At 33.3% G+C, this 19,757-nt stretch overlaps 1 protein-coding gene across 2 annotated transcripts in view; it reads left to right on the top strand.

The window, feature by feature from the left end:
* LOC111002660 overlaps positions 1-19,757 on the top strand; it is a 41,574-nt gene that overhangs the window by 12,531 nt on the left and 9,286 nt on the right. Inside the window, exons 2-5 of one of the 2 annotated variants that reach the window (XM_022272833.2) lie at positions 7,321-7,454; positions 11,269-11,405; positions 11,863-12,058; positions 12,420-12,630. In XM_022272833.2, coding sequence (XP_022128525.2) covers positions 7,438-7,454; positions 11,269-11,405; positions 11,863-12,058; positions 12,420-12,630 — 561 coding nt within the window. In that variant the 5' untranslated portion in view covers positions 7,321-7,437. The remainder of the gene's footprint in view (positions 1-7,320; positions 7,455-11,268; positions 11,406-11,862; positions 12,059-12,419; positions 12,631-19,757) is intronic. The other variant, XM_022272834.2, reaches the window with a different exon arrangement.

Here is a 19,757-nt window from a genome sequence, read left to right as displayed (position 1 = left end):
ACTGTCCATTCAGCACTGTCTTCTATTGTATCTAATGACAATGACCTGATTGTACGTGTTCCGGTCTGGTGGTGGAGAGGCTGACTATCTGTCACTCAGGTCTCCTGGTACAGAGACCAGTCTCTCACATACACTTCCAAATGTTATCATCTTAGTTTAATAATATTAACCTTGTATGTATATATGAGATAAGATATAAAGATTATTTATTATTATTACTGTTTTGAAATTCTGTTGAAATTCGGCCTGTTTTATTCCAAATTCATGTACTTTGCTGTTGCCAGAGGGCATAATTCAGTTCCATTTCGTCATTTGGAAACCAAAACATTTTCTTGGAATCTTTTTAAACGTTCGTTTCGATCATCTTCATGAAAGCATGACTCCCTATTCGTTTTGGCGGATTAGGAGTACGCAACATAACAAGTGTCGCTCTTCCAGAGTTTCTCTCATCTGTTTGCAAATCTAGGAGTTTGGTAGGTATAATCCTTAGATCTTATTCTCCAAACTACGAGATTGCGGATTTAACAGATGTGAAATTCATGCACACGACAGACACAGAAGTAGAACTAGGGCTGCTAAGTAGTGTCAAGGTAAAACATAGGTAATGCATAACTGACATGTACAAATATAAACAGACTTCGTAATATCTTCAAAAATATCTGCAAGGCTAAATTTGGTAATGCTTAATCTTTGGTACCAGGACGTTACACGGTGTTTGGACGATTTGAATCGAAATAAATAATCGAATACTTGGTGACCGGTCATTCTTGAATTTGTGTATAATGATGTTAGATGTTCCGACTATGTATTTGCATGCTACTCCCACGATAATGTAAGTGCGTGCTCCTATTTCACCATGCCTTCTGCTAATAGATGATCTTTAATAATCTGAGACAAATCTTTGTTATTAGTTTATTTTAATATTATTTATGACTTAAGAATTCATGTGGAAGATGGTGTAATGGTTGCAGTTGCTTGCAATCGTCGTGTAAAACAAAAAACCTGGCGACTAAAAAGAGTGGCGGAGAGTTTATTGCCAGTTCTTCTCTTCTGTCGCCTTGATTTGAGAACTGGCACTTAATGTAAAATTAGAAGCATTTAATGTATATTTCTTTATTGACGGTCATTGTGTTACCTATGAATAAACGATACTCACTTTTGACTTTTTGACATGAATACACATGTTTTAATATGCGTTAACAAAAGGCTTAATGACTAATGATTGCCGGAAAGCTACAGACGGCCGTAAGATCTTGGCTTGATGGGAGTTTTTCTTGTATCCTCGCTCGGGGAAAACTTGGTGCAAAAATCTATGTGTCAGGGATAGAAGTCTGACTCCTATAAAATAATAGTAGCCATAGAAACTGCAGATATAGATGCAGACTTACGCTAGTATTTGGAGTCAAATATCAAAACCTGTTAAATCACAGACGAGTATATCATGTTTTTTTAATCTTGCATATATATTGCGATAAAAATGTTATTAGTTTGATGATATTCACCAAAGAAGCGTTCAAGGTTTTCAAATTTATATTGTAGGTAAACAAAGATAAAATCTGGGTCATTGTATACATTAAAGCTAAATTTAATTAATTATTAAATTTATTTGATATTTTTCATGATCACAAAAATGTTAGCTTAAGTGTAGGTTACACTATGAATATTCTGTTATTTCTTTAAAAATCTAAGCCGTGGACCACGTGTTGAGCATTTTCTTAATAAAAGAGAATTTGATTGGGACATATGAGCATCTTTATCACTAATTTATTTTGTTAAAGACTATTTTTTATGAGACGCAGGCATTTTAGGCATTAAGAATCAAACAGACAACAGGTAGCTTGGAAGTGCGTTGTCGGCCTTTGGACCTTTAAACGTTTAAACGACCTTTTAAGGCAACTTCTACCACGCACCACCATTTTGTGGAACCAGCTGCCCCCTGAAGTATTTCCGAGCCAAATCTTTCTTGCGTGCCCTCTGGCAGTGTGAGTGTCCATGGGCGGTATCCCTTAATATCAGGTTAGCCTCCTACCCGTCTGCCTCCTGTAACATAAAAATAGTTGGAGGATGTCGTCATTCCGCAAGTGAAATACTTTGCCTGACGCGCCACTACTATGTGAGAAATCATAAGAGCTCATAATAAGCATACCGTTTCCAGGACGTCAATGAACTTGCGAGGCTTCTGGCAGTGTCAGCGTCCATGGTCATCCTCTCAACATCAGGACACACCCCTATAAAACTTGTATATGTTTTTCATAATATTTACGACAGCGTAGGTCATTTTAAAATTGCGTAAGAGTTGAAAATTGTTACATTCTTAAGATATTTAGCCTCGCTGACCTCTGACCATACTTTTGTTTGCCTAAATAATGACTGAATCGATGAATCATTTCGCAACGATTTAATGTTTGTCAATTAGTGCATTGATAACGTGAACCATGAACTTTTATTACAAATGTGGATAAAATCTAAACTCACTAATTCATTAGCGGCGTCTCACTCGCCGTGAAACATTTTTTTTGTTCTTGTTTCTAATTTAGACAGATAGAGACGTATGACACACAGAAAGACAAAAATACAAATAATAATCATTAATAAAGAAAAATATCAAAACTTATGGAAAGAAAGGAATAACTTACATCTTAAGTGTGTAATGTATACACACACAACACACACACGTGTTGTGGGTGTAAATGGGCTTGGCTCAGCATTATGCTGTGGAGCAGACATTTTCAATAGCGCTGGTCATTTGGCCAGAGACCACAGCTGTTAGTTTTGAATGATTAAATATTTATTACTGCAGCTTCGAAAGGCTCATTTTTTGTGATGTTTTTTTTTAATTTTTTACTATTTTTTCTGGTAAACTAAACACGACATGACCATGGCTTTATTTATAACTTTAAAACTTGGGATGACTTAAAGACTTCCATATAGAATATTCATTTGTAAATTGTAAAGCACGAACCTTGAACGCGGATTATATTTTATTATTTTCCACTTAAATCCAATCCTACATTAGGGTCAAGGCAGCACGTATCACCTAACTGTCAAATTTTAAACAAGTGCTGGCATCTGTTATAATTTTATCGGTAATAAAAGAATGCATTCCGAAATTGATTTGACGTTGGGTCACGACTAGTGTTCGCAGCATAGACAATAGACAATACAATTTATGATATACACTATTAATTGTTATAAACTCTTTTAAAAAGTAAATATTTTCGTCTTGAATTTCTTTTTCTTTTTTTTTATAATCTAATAGATTGACGCAGCTTGAGCTGATACTACGGTGAGCAGTGGAGAGATGGAGCACTGAGGCGTGCCGTTATGCAAAACATTAAATTAATGTATTGTTGTCATTTTTTTTGAAATGGATTACTTGGCCTGCGAAAAATATATCGTGTAAATTTTAAAAAATATTTTCATTATACAAAATCATTAAAACTTGAAAACTGCAAATGAAAGTCAATTTAACATGAATATCAATAGATATCATAATAATTAAAAAAATACTTCTTAGTTCGGCGTTAATCTACATACATATATTAAAATACTTACGGTAAGTGTATACCCGGCCTTATGCGTTATGTATGAATGTAACGCAATACCTAACAATGAAATTAATTACGCGATCATTAGGATATTGTTTAATGATACGTAACAGTTAATGATTCAGTGTCTGATATAAAGATAAAAGGCTAAAATACTTGCCTTTCATTTATACAATGAATTGTATTGAACAATAGTTGAGTTCATCCCACTGCTTTTGTTCAGTTGTGAGTTCAAACTCTAAAACCAATAGATTGAATTCTATTTGAACAATAAACTTATGGCGAAAAAAGGGGATATTCGCAAAATAAACGCGAAATTTGATAGAACACCTGACAGTCAGGGTTGACAAGTCATGTCAAGTCATACAAAAAAAACTTGATAAATAAATAATAGATCAGTAATTTATTTTATCACGTTTTTATAATAGCTTGATTGTTTTAGATATTGATTTGCAACGTGATCAATTAATTAAATCAATACCTCATCAATAAATTCGGGTTAATATTGTTTGGTAATTAGGTTTTTATATTTGAGAATCGCATTTGATTCCCACGCTTCTAGATTAGATTCATATCATGTTGGTGTTTGATCCAAGTATACATTACCATTAAAATCAAGTTACAATAAAATATTAGGGTTGAAATGGGCAGCCTTATCGCTAATAAGCGATCTCTTCCAGACAACCCTAGTAAGGAAAAACAACTAAAAATAGAAATATTTTGTATGTTAGCAGTGCATAACGCAATTTAAAGATATAACAAGTAACACTGAAAAATAATACAATTAACAAACTTATTAAAAAAAATCTTATGGCTCATGTATTACAATAAACAATGCAATATGTACAAATGTATACATGAATTACAAAAGTACCGATCTTCTTCCGAAGTCTTTATGTATACCTACGAAATTAGTTTACAAATATTCGAGATACAATACAATTAAGGAAAAAAAAAACAACCCAAACAAATGTCATCTTTCCTACTGTGACTTCCAAACAAACAGAATTGCCTTCTAAACAGCTAAGCCAGAACATAAAACAACTACACTTTCAAATTAACAAAATAAATACAACTACAACAATTAATGCACGTAATAATGTTGGCTAATGTAAAAAAAATTCAAACATCATATTCAACCTGTCTTGTCTAACCGCATGACACTAATAAAAGTTCAACTAGCCATATGACGGTGTCCCAGTTTCGTTCTTGGGTAACAGAACTGTTGTTTTATAACTTTATTGTTTGTAACGTAACAGTACATAATTTTTAACGGTGATTACATTAACTCATGTAATACGGACTGTTAATATGTCCCGACATTGTATGAACTGTAAATAGTTGATTAATAATAAGAAACGCGTAATATGCTTAGGATATCCATAGCATCATAAGCACACACATCATCATGAACATGGCTGCTTGCCATACTTGCCTATCACAAAGACTGATCCAGAGTTTTGAGATAAGTTTGATTTTTTTTCGAGTTTTTGACAGATTTTTGTGCCGTCGATTCTTCATCTAATTTGGAAACTAAAATCGCCCATCTGCTTATAGATCCAGTTCTCAGTTCATTTAGTGTTTTGTTTCGGACCAATTGAAATATGAAGGGGATGATGCATAGGATCTAGCGAAGACGCGATTTCAGCGCGCCCCCCTAGAACGTCGCGCCCTAGGCTGCAACCTAATCAGCCTAAGGGTTAGGGCCCTGTGTATATGCTTACCTTCACACCATCACACAACACAGCGGAATAATGCTGCAAATGCATTAAAATACAAACCAAGCAATACCTAATGTATTTTTATTAGCTTTTTCCTTTCGTAAATATTTGCACCTGCAATATTTATTTATTTATTTGCGCCTGTTTTCTTTAACACCCCATTCCATATTGTAATTTGATAATGAACCCTAAAAAATATGTGAAATAAAGCAAAATCGTAAGCAGTTTTTAAAATAACATACGTGTTCCAAATTCAAAATAATTAAAAAGTTAAAAAAAAGAAAAGTTTTTATGTAACAGTATTTATGGCCAGACTAGTTATATTATTTATTCCATATTTAACTATATGTTCATTATAATTATTGTTGCCTCTAATTTATGTTAACTGTAAGATTACCTAATAAATATAGCCCGTTTATTTTTTATCTTTACAAATGTTAACAATAACAGTCTAAATTTGTTATATCTATCATTTCTTCTTACTTTTTATCATCATAATTTCTTCAGTACAATTAATCAGAACTTTACGGGAAAAAGCTTTCTTAAAAGGCGTCTCTATATTGCTTTCTTTGTTGTATGTAAAAATAATATACCTAAACGATTTTAAATCAAACCTACCAGTATAATATACTCGAAACAGAAAACCACCAGGCTCCAGATGATAAACCAATCCTTTTATGGAAATTTTATTCGTTTCTACAATAACCTCCCAAGCGAAATTAGAGAATTACCAGAGAATAAATTCAAAACTCTCAAAAATAATTTAATCAATAAATATTTTTATAAATTTGACTATTATTTAAATGATCGTAATCCTTGGGATTGATCCAATAATTTAGACTACTTTGACTTACAAAGAATTTGTGTGACTCTGGTAGTACCTAAATGTCAATTTAGAATCAATTTAACATCTTTTCTGTGGACGTTCATAAGTGTACTTGGTGACCTATACGAATAAAGTTATTTTGACTTTGAGTTTCTCATTCGCTAACTTATGCTTCTATCTTTTTTCGACCGTTTTCTAGAGCGCTCTCTACTCCTTATTATTATTATTACTTATGTTGTAGGGCATAATATATACATATAATGTCTATATAAAAGATTAGAAGGTTATAAAAAGTCTTTACTATTCTCATACAGGGGGATTACCTGGAGCTTTTTTGTAAACCTAAATAAAAGTGAAGAGCTTTTAATCATAATTTATAATCCTCTTCTTAATTCAGGTATTTTAAGAACTAATTGCGAGGTTTAGGTAGACTAATTTATTAACTTAAGAATCACGATTAATCCTTATTATGCCTGCAAGATTTTTGTGCATTAAAATTAGCACCGTCATGGGCGTTAAACAATTTAAAAACCTCTGGGTAAAGACTCCTTCGCTAAACAATTACGTTTAGGTTATATTATTTCTTTGTCAATACGAAATCAATACTGCAACAAAAAAATCTCAAATCATGGACAGGAAAGTCCTTCTTACTCCTAAACACGCTATGTCATAGGCATGATATGTGAAAACAATTCACAAAATTAAAGGTTTTCTACTGATAATCAACTCTATTGTTCAAAGTAATATTATATCTTACGAATACGTGCGTGTTTACAAAGAACCCATTCAAAAGAATTACGTAAGGAATTCATAATTATGTGTTTTACTGCTTAAGGCGTCGGTCAAAGTTTTGAAAAGGGCACACAAGAGAAGACCTTGGTTATTATATCTATTGTACCTTAGACCTTTAAATTAATTGGATAATTAAACTTTTTAGAATAACATGTCGATTTTGATTACTATAGGGCGAGGCCGGGTAACACTGCTTTGGTTATACAAACGCTGTAAGTAATAATTTCCGTCTGTAATAAAGTTTGACTCAATAGGAAACATACACACATACTCTAATAATAGATTAGTTATTGTAATTGCTTAGTTTTAAATTCTTGTTTCTATAAAATCTTCATGCAGAAATATTGTCGCTGATAATGGGTGCAAAGTATATTATTAGCTATATGAAGTTAAGCTCAATAGTATTATTCACAATGATGTGTGTCTTTTACAGGGTGGAGGGGGTGGCGAGTGCGGTGCGGGGTGCGCGGGCGGAAGGCGCGGTATCACCGCCGCACCTGCGCGCGCGTTTGCGTCGCACCCGCCGCATCCGCTCCGAGCACTCGATGATATGCCGCCGGTACTTAGGTACAGTATGCTCATCCATAATATATCACTATAATCCACATAAATCCATAGTATATCCAAGGTATATCATAGCACCTAAGACTGAAATGTTGCTAGGGCGTCGAAGTCGCTAAATGACAATAAAGATACCAAATATTTTAAAACATTACCAATTCAAATTTCTGGCGATGAAATAAATTTTGTTACTTGCCGGTGTTAAAAGATAAATTTAGAGAAACATAAATGTTTTTAACTGTAAAAGCATTTAAATTTTATTTAAAATAAAAGGTTTTTATACTTGAAGTTATGCTCCTTTTGGCGCGTAAGGAAAAAATGATGAGAGTAAATTTTACATACATACACACCATCACAAAAAACCGACGACAACCCGAAGTTAGCTATTGTCAACTTTGTTTTGTGATATTTAAATAGGAGTTATTTAACTAGATAATGCATTATAACAAATATTCAATATTTTAAATACCTATTTTCTATCGTTACTGTCATCTACAAACGTAGAATAAATTTTTGTTTTTTTTTATCTTGTTACGCCAAAGAAGTATGAGTGAAAGAACTTCTAATGCGTGTACATAACACAGAGGTTTTTTCTCATAAAAATGTAATTCAAACATAAATTAACTTATACCGTTATTTATGCTTCTATTACTAAAGTAATCTCCATAAAATGACCTTTATCTATGCCACATCGCGTTCCTTATTGAAATAAGAGAAAACTATTTCCTAACGTGAGTTTGCTAAACATTTCGATAGCGTGACAAATGCCTGTGACCCTAGTGTCGTGTTGTGAGAGGATGACCTTTGATGAGCATGCAATGTAGACAATTGCAAATACTTATCTTTGTGATACCGCCGAAGTATCATTTAAAAAGTAATTAGTACTTGATACTTTAAAATTTAAACGTATCAGCAAGCTGCACTAGATATAAGAGGGTAAGAATTAAGAAGCCCTACAGATATACCATAACACATAAATAGTGAATATATTGGACTTACTGAGTTTCTTGCCGGTTCTTCTCCGAACAAGGCCTCCTGATAATTTTGCCAATGGATGGCGTAGTCTTAGTTGAAAACGTTTTTGGCATTCATAAGCATGCGCTAAGACGCATCTTAACAGAAGAAACATACATATTTTCATTTTTAAGATTTTAATAAAAGTACCAGATGTCTGCACCAAGAATCCTAAAGTAACTGTGTGTTACCTTATGTTGCCCTATGAGAAGAATCAGAGGTTCAAGGTGGTGGGATTTTATCAAAGCTATCGGGTAGGCTCAACCCCTTGATGGTGGGTTCACCACTTTGACAGGATGACCTCTTTTAAAAGAATAAGTGTGGGAGGATCGTGCCCATTCTTCTCCACACGAAAATTTTGAATCTCGGCGTTGCATACTTGGCTTAGTAAATTCAAATGTTCTATGATGGCTGAAAATTTTTATGTTTTAATTTGGATCAGTTCACTATGGCTCATCTCCTTATTAAGAAAATATATACATATATCCAATATATATTATTAGTTATTATATTTTAGTCAGTTTATGCAGTCACGTAGGCGGTTAAACAATAAAGCAAAGCGAAAGCAACATTATCATGATGAAAGGCGTTATAGGTCTTCCATATGACTGTACAGGAAGCCATTTAGTTGATTCATTCAAGATTTCTGCCAACCGCAAATAATTTGTTATTTGGGTCAACACACATCTCTCAAAGTAACAAATATAACTGATTTTAAATGGCGTTTGTCTAACGTGTATCATTTGCCATTATCACATATGAGAGTCATGCCTATTTACATTATATAAGAATATGTAAATAAAGGAATTGTATGTATTTAATAATTTAATCATGTGACTAGGCCAGAAAGAAATTAATTTCATAGTAGTTGGATGGGCCTGGGTATCCGGAAGCTTTACCCAGGATGCTCCATTCCCATGGTAAAATTATATGCGTAGGTGCGGTATGTCAGTATAGTAAGAAATCCAGAAATCGATCAGAAAAAGACAAGCACTTACAATCACAAAAGATTCTAACAGATGTCGATACTTTTCGACTGGATTGAGTCAGTAATCACTAGATGACACTGCTATCGTAAGTGCACCGACAAACGTGTTATATAATTATATATTATGATTACCACGTGTTATTGAGGCTAAAGTATAAATTAAATTTATTTAGTGAAACGAAGGAGAAACGAAGTTCGCGGGGGCAGCTAGTATGATATAAAATAATACTTTATTCAGTGTATATAATATAGATAAACATTATTAGTGATTTTCATAAATATTAAACAACAAATCATTTGCAAGGAAGTGGAACATTTAGATCGATCAATTATCAAAATCCGCACAAAGAGCCATTTAAAAATAGACATGCAAATGTCATATAGATTTTCATTATATAAACCACGTTGCCTTTAACAATTTTTGATCACCATCTATATAGTTCGCGTATTTTATTGATTTTATCACAATCGTATAAATTTAGAAATATTATTAAAAATATTCCTTTCCAATTCCTGTATATTTCTGTATTTAAATCTGTTGAATAAAGTCATTCTAAGGCTAAAACGTAGTGAAGTGAATTTTGCAATGTCTTGCGTTCAAATGTGCGTAATCCCTCAAAGGATTTCATTAATGCAAATATATTCTATTGTTTGTTTTGACTATTGTGACGCATTGGAAAGGTAAATGACTTACAAATGTGTTCACATACCTCAAATACGGACCCTCTTACAGGCTTATGGTAACTTTATATATATATATATCATCTCGGCTGTGTGTGTCATTTCACATGACCTTTGAGGTGGCTCTATTAATCTAAAACATTTAGAAGTGGTTTCTTTATGCTAAACTAATGAGACTAAAATATGTATTTTTATATGTCAAACAATTGAGCGTACAATTATTCCAATCATGGCAAGAATTGGTTTATTAATATCATTTAGTGTACGTTCGGAAACTTCTTCATAAATTGTTTGCTATACTAACTGCGATTTACAACTAAAATAAATATAAGTTTGTATTAGAAATTCGCTTGAATTAAGTAAATAGCTAAGCTTTTAAAGTAGTCCTTCTTTCCAGTATTATCCGTCACGGTTTAAGTCGGATATGATATGGTCGTATGACATTATAATATGTTATATTGTTATATACAATGTGAGTCATAGATTAAAAATTAAATTAGTGGCACTACAGCTATTTAAGGTCTGATCATTTGTCAATCTAATAGGTAAGTAGGTCAGCCTCATGTGCCTGACACACGCTGTCTACTTTTTAGGCCTAAGGCAAATCGGTTTTCTCAGTTTTCACCGCTTGAGCAACTGCTAGATGCGCATATAAACAAATAGTCCATTGATGCATAGCCGGGGATCGAACCTACGGCCCCAGGGACAAGAGTCGCACGCTGAAGGCACTAGGCCAACACCGGTGTGTTAGCTATAGATCAATTAGTGAAAACTAATAATACTCTCTGCTTAAAGAGCAGTTCTCGAACTGTGACAGTCGAATTCAGTTTTTAATCAAAACTTAAAGCAAAAGTGTTGCCAGCAGCAATTTCAATTTCCACGAAAATTCAATGTTTTGAAACTCATTCTGTATGGAATGAAGCGAACTAAATTTTCGCGAGAATATGGATAAAGCAAAAATATTTTTCTTATAACGTTTTCGTTTTTACTCGGTATTAATAAGAATATTGATCTATATCTTGATTGACTTGAAATCTTTTGTTGTCTCTAAACTCTTTCAACATATTAAATAAATGGTATGTACTAATAACCTTAACCACTGTTCAAAGCCCAAACATTAAGATGTCTAAATTTCAGGTCAAACCCTTTGTACACAGAAGAGGAAGAACAAGAGGTAGTGATAATTGTGGACTCACTGGAGACGGAGTCGGTGGAGGTCGCAGATGAACCCCGCAGCCCTCGACGAGCGCCATCTTACTCATCAGGTAGAAAATGTTAGGCTTTTTTTCTTTATTTCCTTCATCTTTTATGTGCTTTTATGGTGACCGCATTCGTGAGAGGAATTCATTATTTACCGATTACTATCATATATCCCATTAACTGTCAATATATGTTGTAAATGCTTTGTTTTGTTCCACTCTCATCAACTTTTTTATTATTGTTTCATAATAACATACTTAGTTAAAAATAAATTGCGATTTATATTTTTTAATAAAATATTAATTTAAAACGTAAGTATCGTAATAAAGCGAGGGAATACTGCCAGCATTAAAGAAACAATGATACAAGGACCAAACTTTTGAAATTTCTTTAATTTTCTATTTATTAATTATTTATTATATTGTAAATATAATATCTATTTGTGTGTTGGAAATAAATGAGTTTTTAAAAGGACTCTTGTCTGTAATTATGACCTGACAAAGTTTTTGTTACTTTATCATTTAATTTTAGGTTATGGCAGCGGCGGAGGCAGCCATGGACGAGTATCACCAAGTTTACCAAAGAATGAGGAATATGAAGTTGAGCCGAGACTATCGGACTCTGAAAAGAATGGATCTCAAAGTACCTCCGATTCTGATGGCTCCCCACCATGCACCCTCTCCAGAAGTTTGAAAGAAGATATCCGCTCTTGTTTGGGAGGATGCCGGTCAGTATGAAATATAATTAAGAGTGACCCACTACGACTAAGACGTCGCTAGGGTGAGCTGCCCCCCCTTCTTAGACAATGAAATGTGTCCTAACTTCTTATTAGTAACTATATCAATACAGACAAGACAGACAAGAACACGTTAAATATTGACAAAGCAGGCTTCTACTGCTACAGCGCCCATGCATAGTGAATTTAAAATTATTAATTTAAAGTTAGTTCCTTTGTACTTTTGAACAATGGATCTGCCGCGTTGTTTCTGTCTTCGGATCTAATAGGTATATTAATGACTATTAAAATACCTATTACCTAACCTATACCTAAATCGATAATTATAAGAATAACTGCATATTTTTTAAAGATGGGAGAAAGATGTGGGCCAAGTGGTAGAAGCAGCTGTGCGTGGGTCGGGCGGTGTGAGTGCTGCAAGGGCGCGGCTTCACGCTGCCCTTCTAGCCCTCCATGACCCGCCCAGGGGCTTTAACCGGGGACCATCGTTACCTTATTGCGGGCCTGGCGTACGACCTGGTGATGTCACCATGATGCCTAAATCTACAGGCATGTCCTTACTGGTAAGTCGTTTCTTAAATTATGTAGTTTTATTTTGAATCGAATTGGTTCAGAAATACTTCAGTGGGCAGCTGGTTCCACATTGTGGAGGTGCGCGGCAAAAACTGCTTTGAAAAACGCTAAGTTGTTGAACGGTGGAAGTCGAGATAAGACGTCCGATGGTGAATCTCAGCTGCAGGTATTCTCGTCAATTAATCAACTCGTCTGAAAATTCTTCACGGTAAATGCGGTAGAAGTCCCCACATCTCTACGCTACGCCAAAGATTTTTGTTGATGGGCCTTGAAAAAAGAATCCTGCTTCATATTTTAAGAAAAAGGGTAGAAAAACATTGGAACCCAATTCACATAATTGTTAAAAAATCATAAACGGCTAAAACTTCTTTTGATCTCTTATTCCCGAGTTCGCAGGATTGAATCTTGGATATCAAACAGTGGACTTTCTTTTAATGATTATCATTTTCAAGACGTTTGGCAAAAGTCCACTTAACATCAGGAAAGCCTCCTGGCCATTTTTCCTCTATTCTCTTAATAATGTAAAATTTTGTGGAGAAACCAAAGTCTTGGTTCCAAAAAAGTCGCGTGTGACAGGCACAGACTTACCTAAAAAAATAACACAAAAGAGAAACCTGACTTTGAGGCTTTTTTTAAAACTCCGAGTAAAATACATATTTCTACTAATTTTCCATAAAACATTTTCAAGCAACAATTAATACTAAGCGCACTTCGCTAATAGCCTAGTTTGTAACTACGTAACTACAATATCTAATCACCAACAATAAATTGTTTCATTAATCATTTAAATCGATACAACGATTAGCGTTTAACTATAAAATACTGCATCAATAATAGTCTCCCCAGCTATATACCTTATATAGATCTAATATATTGCCAATATTTAACAGCCATTAGTGTTGCCAGCACATTAAATTTATATTGCAGATGGTTTTTAACTCATAATGTACAAACGGTAGTTCCAACTATGTTTTGATATGGAAACAGATATATATTTGGATGTATTTTAGTATTAAATAAAAATATATAACATAAGATACATTTTGAGGTCGTAGATTGTATACATACTTTTGAAGTCTTTTATTTATAATTTTTAGGAGCCAATAGCTCATAGTAGTCCCATCTGATAACTATTATTTCTGAGCGAATCCTGTAAGGTCACTGCAGAATTAATTTCCCGTCCCTATCCGCTAAGCTCCTTCTCTATTTTCCTTTTAATCTCTGCTGTACAAGTCCATTATTGTCCCTTTTACTATTGACATGTTTTAATTGCTTTGTAATATTAGTTTTGTCTAAATAACTAAATGTCTTATGTAGATTTGCACTTCGTGCAACCATGTTTTTTTCTCACCTGGAAGAGATCGCTCGAAAGTGATAAGGCCGCCAGTTACCTGCCTTTCTATTTAATTGTACTGTATTTATGACGTGTTAATAAATAAATAATTTTAGCCACATAGATTGGAAAGATTTTTGCGCATCTAAAAAGAACCTTACAATATAGGAGAAGAATTATTTTATTACAATATCGAATTAATTATATACTAGAAAGATATGTCAACTCTTTGATGGCTGATATAACCTGCTTATAATTGCAATAGATTTGAAGGTGTGACATCATAGATAAAGCAATATTTGCTACTGGAAAGTAGAATATCATGTCATATCAAAAACTAGAATACTTGCAATGATTAAGCCTTATTAATTAATCATAAACACGTGACCGGCACACGCGGCTTATTACGATTACAGTATCATAACGGATAGTAATTCCATTCACTGTTCACTGATTTTGATAGAACAATATAGATCATACACGGACTAGGAGGAAAAAATATATTACAAAAAATGGGTGTCTGTAAAGACAATATTTTAAAGTGATATCCTATTAAAAGATTGATGAAATGATTGCATACTTAAATCTTCGACTGGATGAGCGGCGTAAACGTACAATAAGCGTAACAGGACAATGTGCGTAACAGGACACTGCACGTAACAAAACAATGAGTCATGCTTATTCGTGCACGCAGACGGCGTTTATCGAGTAATTAGACATAAATATATGTCAAAATGTTTTAAGACAAATTTTGAGACCTAAGTCGTTTGTTATTATTGCTTCCAACTTTATCCCAACAGATACAGTGGTACGTCGATATACAAGTCGATTTACAATATAATATACCAGTATTTTTAGATATGAGCAGCCGAACGAGCGATATATACTAAGTAGATTTTTAAAAACTCTAGTATAATAATATAAAATATTAAAAGATTAGTCTTTTAATATTTTTGATAAACCTGAATTGCCTTACTAAAGGTGTTTTTTCTATAAAATTCCAGATAAAGTTTTGGCACAACCAATTACTCCCTATGTATTCTACGACAGACTTCCCGATACTTAAACGAATAAGGACATTTCTAAAAAATATTTTCAAGGCAGTTATAAAATTTAGAGAAAAAAGAGCGTCGTAACACTGTATTTAGAACGCCAAAGAAAAAGAATAATTTAAACCTAAAGTTACATATTTTATAGTTATATTAGACATACGCATTCTCCAGACCGATAGTAGTGGTTTAATATTATGCAATTTGATAGATTTTTATAAAAGAAGGTAAAATTTATTATATATACTTCATGAGTTCACATATTGAATTACTGCTAGAAAGCATGTGGACTGCATTGGCGCTGACGGTGACCGCGAAACTGCCTTGCCGCGGGGCATTGCGACACGATTCACCGCTTGACGGTACTATTACAAACAAAAGTGAGAAAGTATTTTTTTATGGTTTCTGGAGAAAATAAATATACGCTGTTTTTGCCGTAGTAATTTCTGATAAACCCTGTAATTATTAAACACGGCATGTTTGGTGAGAAGAGAATCTGCTCATAGCGTTCGATCTTTAAATGTTTCATTAGAACTAAACCTACTTTTCACCATGCCAAATTTATTTTAAATCGTTAATCATAGACAAGAATTACTGTCCAAAACAGGGCACAAAGTTTTCTTTCTCCTTTTCCAAGCTTCCTTTAATAAGTACACAAGCTCATTAGACACCTGCTCTAAGTAGGAGCTCCATCCATTTAAGCAATAAAGATCGATTCGAATCATCGGCGACCAGTTACTTTCCGAGCTGCTAGACCCCTTTTGCGTTGCGCATATGCGGTCAATCTACATATTTTATGATGAGTGTTTAGAGGAGTTGTTCGGATTAAAACATGCAGCTGAGTATCATCAGGCCAGCGAGGTGGAATACGAAATACTACCTGTTATCATTATGTGGTGCCGCTGTAATCAGATGCCCACTGAAGTATTTCAGAAACAATTGGACTAAGTTCCTTGAAGATAAAGTGTACCAATTCATAAAATGCCGGCAACGCACTTGCGTGCTGGCAATGTCACTGTTCATGGGCGCGGTATCACTTAAAATCAGCCTCCTGCCCGTTTATAATATATAAAAAAGTTACAGACGCAATTTCTTTATTTCAAATAACGCTGCGCAGATACTTGAATTATCAAATAATACATTCGTATATGTTTTTCTACAGGACTGTACAAACTTTGCAAATTTTTCACTTTACGTATGACATTGTATGTACGATAAATAAATTGGAAGCTTTATATTTTAATGTATAATTGATTATAACACTTGAGTCCTTGACATCAACTATTTTCAACATTTAATCATATTTAACTGTGCATCATTAATTTTGAGATCTTAATTTTTATTTATTACTACCGACATTGCTTAATGTTTATTGATGTGTATGTTTTTGTTAATGATATTCTATTTATGTTTTATGTGTTCATATATGAACTTATTTGTAAAACTTTTAATCTAACGGAAAGCTTTTGTCTATTTGTCCAAGTTTTTCGCAAATTGTACTTCAAAAAGGTTTTCTTCTCACTCTTTAGTGGGTAGCTCATGTCTGTCACCAAGGAAACATCTGGAGCTGAAAATCTGTTTTCACCGGTTTCTGTGCAGCACCTCAGTCTACAGTTTTGAGACGATGAGTTTTTTACTTGATGGGTCCATCTGGTGGTGAACGGCCATATGATATTTTGTTTCCGGTACCAATCACGATAAGTTTCTTCAAGTTTTAATCGCTTCTGGGTATTGTAGTACGTCTAAAAATTAAAATGGAAGAAAATAACTTAATATGTCTATATAATAATATTAAAAAATATTCAATGCAAATGAATGTAACTGATTGAATAACGCAACAATACGAAAAGTATCTTAAAAGTGCAGGGATTAATACATTAAGTGTTAAGCTTTTAAATTAATGTACATTTCATATTTCAAAACAAATGACTTATAAATTATGTATAATACTAATCGTGCAATATATTGCGAAATATAATAGCGAGTGATTGCAGTAAATTCGTAAGGCGATGGTACAAAGACGAGAATGTGTGACAAACCGTACGAAGGACAGAGAGCGGATACGATGTGACCACAACGTCGGAAAGATTGGCAAATTTTAAAACAATGTATACATTGCCCTATTGTAGAATTTAATTTGGCCAACTAGTTTGGAGATAAAATCGAAAAGACAGCTTTTATTAGAAATGACGCAATAAGAATCATCATAATCAAAAATCATTTATTCATATTGGTAATGTACACTAATGAACATCAAAAAAGAAATATACATTGAATGCTTCTAATTTTACATTTACTGCCAGTTCTCAAATCTGACAACATCTGTTTCATCCCCCTAATTGTTAAGGGTGGTTCACCCTTACATTTTTGTACACATTTTTTTTATGATACAACATATAATAATACATTTCATTATATTCATTAATTTTCACTACAAAACCGATAGTCTCGGAGGTAGCATGGCATAATGTTGCACGTACTAAATTGGTAGGTAAAATCACATTAGGGGAAACGAATTCCGCGACAGCAGCTATTTTTTATATAATATATGCTGAATTTTTAAATAGAAAACTAAAGTAGCCCTTATACAACTAATCGAAAGCTAGAATATTTGTGCTCGTCTTATTCTTGTACAAAATAATACCTACTTGACTATAAACGTGCGTTCATAAGAAACTACTTAAGTTTTTTTTTCATATCAATATTGACATAACCAGGCCGTTGCATTACCACTGGTGTACACATTTTATCGTAATAAGTTCAATGATAATAAAATATTTATTTGAGTTTTATGTGCAAAGATTTTAATGACTATCCCGCGATTACCGCATGCACACACTCATTTATCGCATTTCCAGGTAAAAAAAATCATTCACTCTCGCTCTAACTCTTTCCATTCTCCCTCCCCAAGAGCATTACATGTTTAATGCAACCTTGTTGGAAGTAGCATTAGAAGTTTCACTTCCAAAATACTAATCTACTACTTTCTACTTAACGTTAATCTGTTACACTCATAAATCCCACTTAGTACACTTCCAAAGTGGAGATGCCTTTGAGTTTATTGTCATAGTTAAATTGACGTCAAATTCTTACGTCTAGAGTACTTTATCTTCATCTATTTCACTAATAACGGACCTATCAGAGCTCGCAATTAAGTCAGAATTCAATTATACATCAAGTTTTTATAAATTATTCTGACCATAATAGTTCAACTTGTAATGAAATTAATATTGTCATTAATATAAATAGAGTATAGTAGCGGCCCTAATACAGGACCCTGAAGAGCACCTCATCGATTTACATAAATCAATCACGCTTGAAATTGTTTGTACGTCTTTGTTTATGCCTCACTGGATGCAGTCAATCAATCTTGCATGAAGGTAACGCACGAATCGAGTGGCTTGAACACTATAAAATCTATTTCTGAATGTATATAAACGTATGGATATATACTGACCGTTTTGTCTCAACAAATATGACATGCATTTGCTTAAATAAGTTCTTTAAAAAAAAATATAATAGATTATTTAGCCTTAGAGATTTTGGCTGAAGAATCCGTATCACCTCGATGTCCATCGTTCCACAACTGAGTGTTTCATCGACCCACTGAAGTATTTCCGAACCAATTCGACTTAGGCTCCTTCAAAAGAAAAGCGTACCAATTTTTAAAACGCCGGCAGCGCGCTTGCGTGCCATCTGGCAGTGTGAGTGTCCATGGGCGGTGGTATCTCTAAACATCTGGTGAGCTTCCTGACCATTTGCCTCCTGTAACTTAAAAAAAATACACGACGAACTGTACGTTTTATTCAGTATAAAATGCTGTTAATATAATTTCGGACTCAGCACCAACCAATATATTGGATATAAAAGCTATATTAATATTGTATATTCAATTTACATAACTTATCATAAAACTGGCAATTTTTTATCAGAATGTCAACGATGTAAAGCCAATTGACGCCTACAAGACACGCACGGAAAGTTTTGTAAGGCTAAACCCTTAAAAACAAAGAATATAATATTTTAATTGCTTTATCGTGGCCACATAAAATAATTTAGCGAAGTGAATGGAAATCCTTCCTTCCTTCAATAAAGTGAAACCGTAAATAACGATTTTATGTATCTCCGAGTAAATTATGATTATATCGCAATATTTCGTTATCTATAAACTTGTGTTGCAATTCGTAGCATTAAAATTAAGGGCAATTATGCTTTTAATAATTTGATAGCTACCGTTTACAATATTAAGATTACCAATATTTACTGATAGCAACGGTTTTGGACATTTCGGATGTCATAAGTAAAGTGAATGTTAATGTAACAAGAACATTAAATAATCAAGGTGTACAAATATTAGTTTATCAAATGAAGAAATTATCTGACCATATAAAACTGTATATTATTTTTTTTCTCTTAGATGGTTTTAGATATCTCAAAAAAATTACAAAAAAATAGCAAAGGTCAAATCTATCTCGTAAATTGTCATGCTATTTAAATTTGTTTCTGTATTTTATTTTCAGTTCAAATAAATATATAAGAATAGAATAGAAAATTAAGGTTTCCAGCGATGAAAAGTTCACTCTCTATCAAATTTGACAAAGTCTATCAAACTTTTTAAATAGAAAACCATAAAAAAATATTTAAAATGTTATCTGTGGCAGATGTAATACTACATCGATATATAACATAGTGATATCTTTAATAAAAAAATGCCTACAAAAATTGTACGTCAAAT

Source organism: Pieris rapae, chromosome 3, assembly GCF_905147795.1.
Source record: "Pieris rapae chromosome 3, ilPieRapa1.1, whole genome shotgun sequence".
In the NCBI taxonomy this organism is placed as follows: domain Eukaryota; kingdom Metazoa; phylum Arthropoda; class Insecta; order Lepidoptera; family Pieridae; genus Pieris; species Pieris rapae.
Note: the sequence above shows the minus strand (reverse complement) of the source record. Positions and strands in the feature narration are given on the sequence as shown.